Source organism: Alexandromys fortis, unplaced genomic scaffold (genome assembly GCF_014885135.2).
Source record: "Alexandromys fortis isolate MF-2015 unplaced genomic scaffold, M_Fortis_MF-2015_v1.1 scaffold_4, whole genome shotgun sequence".
In the NCBI taxonomy this organism is placed as follows: Eukaryota; Metazoa; Chordata; class Mammalia; order Rodentia; family Cricetidae; genus Alexandromys; species Alexandromys fortis.
In genome coordinates this window covers 19,786,408-19,791,042 of record NW_026067944.1, presented here as the reverse complement: position 1 = coordinate 19,791,042, position 4,635 = coordinate 19,786,408, and the positions used below count along the sequence as shown (strand labels likewise).

At 31.1% G+C, this 4,635-nt stretch overlaps 1 protein-coding gene across 1 annotated transcript in view; it reads right to left on the bottom strand.

The window, feature by feature from the left end:
- Epha6 (EPH receptor A6) overlaps window positions 1-4,635 on the bottom strand; it is an 839,925-nt gene that overhangs the window by 779,094 nt on the left and 56,196 nt on the right. Inside the window, exon 2 of the mRNA XM_050149039.1 lies at window positions 3,808-3,872. Coding sequence (XP_050004996.1) covers window positions 3,808-3,872 — 65 coding nt within the window. The remainder of the gene's footprint in view (window positions 1-3,807; window positions 3,873-4,635) is intronic.

Genomic DNA, 4,635 nt, shown 5'->3' with positions numbered 1-4,635 from the left:
ACAAGGACTTCTTGAAGTTTGCAGGCAAATGGATGGAAATAGAAAACACTATCCTGAGTGAGGTAAGCCAGACCCAAAAAGAGGAACATGGGATGTACTCACTCATATTTGGTTTCTAGCCATAAATAAAGGACATTGAGCCTATAATTCGGGTTCTTAGAGAAGCTAAATAAGAAGGAGAAACCAAAGAAAATCATAATTGGTTTTTAGCCACAAGTAAAGAACATTGAGCCTATAATTCGCGATCCTAGAGAAGCTAAATAAGAAAGTGAACCCAAAGAATAACATATAGTTATCCTCCTGGATATTGGAAGTAGACAAGATTTCTGGGAAAAAATTGGGAACTGGGCGGTGGGGTGGTATGGGCGAAAGGGGAGATGCGGAGAGAAAGTGAGAAGGGGAGGATGGGGAGAGCTTGGGGGAATGAGATGGTTGGGATAAAGGAAGGGTAGATATGGGAGCAGGGAAGTATATATCTTAATTAAGGGAGCCATTTTAGGGTTGACAAGAGTCTTGACTCTAGAGGAGTTCCCAGGGGTCCAGAGAGATGTCCCCAGCTAGGTCCTTGGGCAGCTGAAGAGAGAGAGCCTGAAATGGCCTGATCCTATAGCCATACTGATGAAATGGTCAGAGATTATCTAATTTACATTGCTATATTGCACGAGATTTCAGGTAACAAGAATGAGCACTCACATATATTATTGACAAACAAACCTTGAAAATCTGATAATCAGTATGTTATTTTTCAAGAAGTTTATGTTCAGTGTCAGAATATATACATTAGTTTATATTGCAATAGATTTAAACAAATATGCAGTTTTACTTCCAGCTTACTTATTTAATGTATCACTGTGATGATTACATATTGATTTTAGCGCAAAAGAAAAAATAATTGACATACGGTGGAAAGACAATTCCAATAAAGAAAACAAGCAACCTATGTAACATCAAGTGTCTCAGTTTTCCCTTTTTAGAAATATTTAGAGTTACTGCAATGATAATCATAAAATCTTTTTTTTCTTTTTTCTTTTTGTTTTTTCAAGACAGGGTTTCTCTGAAGCTTTGGAACCTGTTCTGGAACTAGCTCTTGTAGACCAGGCTGACCTTGAACTCACAGAGATCTGCCTGCCTCTGCCTCCCCAGTGCTGGAATAAAAGGCATGTACCACCACTGCCTGGCAAAATATGCTTCTTTAGTTTCTTCTATCCCTTAAATATTTTATCCTCACAATAATCTAAGAAAATGAATGCTCTTAATGTTTTCTTCTCTTTGTAAAGAGTTTAAACTTCCATAGCTATAAAATGTCATATGAGGACCAATGAGATGGCTCATCTAGAAAGGGTATGTAAATTCCAATTTGATCCATGGAATTTTCATAGCGGAATGAGATAACAATAACTGCATGTTGTTTATTGTCCATAATTTAGACATTTTACACATACACATACACACACACACACACACACACCACTAAGATGTAATAAAATGTTACTGGAGCACTAAAATTAATGAAACATGTATTTGTATAATTATTCTATTCATTCATTAAACTGAATGCAATAAGTGTAAAATAGTACAGCTGAAATTAACATACAGGACATTTAAAACACCACCACATATGTTGTAGAGTTTCTCAGAGTAAAACTTATTTAAATAGCAGTTTGGAAAATAGTGAAATTTTTCATTCACTTTTAAAGAAAGAAATTATCAATAAAATTCTTATTTTCAGAGTTCAACAAATATACATAGCTTTAGAAAATAACAGTGCATGATAAAATGATTTAAAATATAGTAAGGTCTTGGGCTTTGATAAGCTATTTCACAAATGCAGGTGTCACAATACATAAACAAAACTATTAGTATCTCTTCTAAACTACTCAGTTTTTGACTCTTCATGTGGTAAACATTGACCCTAGAAAACGATGATATTTGGTTGATAGACAATATGCTCTTTTACCTAGGTTAACTGATTTTCAGAACTACAAATATCTTATAAACAGTGTGCTACTAGGATACATGCAATTGTTATTTAGATATGAAAACAAAAGTTATTCTCTGATTAACTTGGTAAATTTGGAGTCAATTTATTTGGTATTAAAAAAAAAACAGAAAAGTAAGCATAATTATTTTAGTTTCAAAAGCACTTGTTTAATAAGTAACATTTGATATAAAATGTCCATTTTGGGGAAAGATTCTAAAAACATAAGTACATTCCAAGCTCATTTTTCTGTTAATTTTCATATTTGGAGTTATAATGATGGAAGCAATTCTAGACAATATCTCTCTGTGTATATGAGAACGTTTCTGGGAGGAAATTATCCTTGAATGAGCAGAATGAGTATAAGGCCTTCCTTTATAAAAGTGATGATCTTTACAGAGCACAAAACAGAAAGGATGAATTCACTGTCTCGGATAAGCTTTGATGATTCTCTTTTTTCCTTTATGCTCATTCACTGTGGCATATGGGACTTTTTCAGGTGACAACTTACAGGAATGAATATTTTCTCAGGCTTTTTATTTAGATGCTAGACTCGAGATTGAGACATTGTCTCCTTGGATTCTCAGACTTTTATACTTGAAGTGAATTTCATCACTGATTTTATTACAAAATATATTCTAGATAATTTTGAAAATTTCAGTAGCTTTGCATTTTCAATTTCAAGAATAAATTGGTATTTTATGGAAATAGCTATGAAATTATGTGTTATATAATTATCAGTTTATACAGTGAATTCCAGCAATACCATTATTACAGAAATGTGTGGTGACAATAGAATAAAACATAAACTTAAATATAAAATTACAAATTGACTATAAAACAAATGACAAGTAAATGGTCAATTAAAAGAAAAGATTTTACTCTGCATAATTTGAGTTTTGAGTTTGAAAAACACTTGTTTAAGAAATAACATTTGATTCAAAATGTCTATTTCTGGGAAAGAGTCTAAAAATGTAAATATATTCCAAGGTGATTTTTTCCTATTAGATTCGTATTTGAAGACAAAATAATGGAAGCAATGCAAAACATTATCAGTAAAGAACTGGTGAATTAGAACATTTGTAGAAGAAAAATAAAAGTAATAAAGTTGTTGAAAACATTTAGCTATAACTATTACTTTAATTTGTGTTTTAATAATAAGTAAATAAAAGTATAAACCTTTACTAACCACCCTTTTAGCTTAGCTTAATAAAAAATGAAGCAGAAATACATTGGAAAGTAGACATTATATAAAATAAACTGAAATATACAAAAACTCAATAATAACCACAGCTAAAATATAAATACTTAGAAATAATATATTTTATAGATTACACATTTAAATAAGACTTTAGAAGCAACTTTCAAGATTTTAGAAAGGTAGTTACAATGTATCACCTAGTCAAGTCCCAAAACACTTCTGTGGCAAATGGAATTTTCTGTCCACCAGTATATTGCTAGTATTTGTTCATTCAAACCATGATATATTTTGTGTATACACAGATACCTTTAAAATTATTATATATAACCTGTTTACAGAAAAACATCATGGAACTATACAATTAAACATAAATTTATTTTAAGGAAAATGGTTATGTGTATACATATCTAATTATTATGCTTAAAATGTGATACAAAAGAACGATTATTAATTTAAAAGAGCACAAGCTCCCATATATTACCAGTTCAACTAGACTTTAATCTTTTCTATATGATTTAAATTATATACAAACATCTACACCAATCCATGGTTCCTTTAATTTTCATAGAAAATCCTACAAACCCACGGTGAATGGTAACTTTGAAACTTTAATGATATTTAAACTTACCCCATTTAATGGATATGTTTTCCATCCTAGCTCTCCCATCACGGTAGTTGTATCAAGCAACACAACTAGAATTAAATAGATAAAATTTTAATGAGTTTCACAACTGATGAAAAACTATATCAATATTAGTTGCATCATTAATACAAAATGTTCTTACTGCTTCTTCATCACAGTAGCTTTTTGATCATTATTTAAACTACTTATATTGGCCTATTATAATATTTTGAGATAAGACATATAAAATTGTCATAAATCGATGCAAAAATATTGCACATGCATTTGGTTTAATAATCTTAAATGACACTGAGAATTGAATAAAATTATAAGGTTATTTTAATACCACAAATTTTTCAATTTAATGAAATATTCCATACTGTTTATTCTCTAACTTTGAAACATAGTATGTTAGAGAAAAGCTGTATTAGCACAAGACTCTGTGAATTGTTGTTGTTATTAAATCTTACATAAATATCAGCAAGAAATGAATATTATTCTTTTTGAATAAACCTATTCTTTAAAGCATGAAATACATAAGTACTAGACAGTGTATACCAATTGATGATTGAAAAAAATTAAAACTATGAATATTTTCATGTAACAAAAGGTAACTCACAATCTGATAAGAGAAAATAAGCTATTCATCAGTATGGCTATAGGATAGGGTCATTTCAGGTTCTCTGTTCTCAGCTGCCCCAGGAACTAACTGGGGACATCGCCCTGGGCACCTGGGAGCCCCTCTAGCACCAAGTCTCTTGCCAACCCTAAGATGGCTCCCTTAATTAAGATATGTGCTTCCCTGCTCCCCTATCCAACCTTCCTTTATCCCAA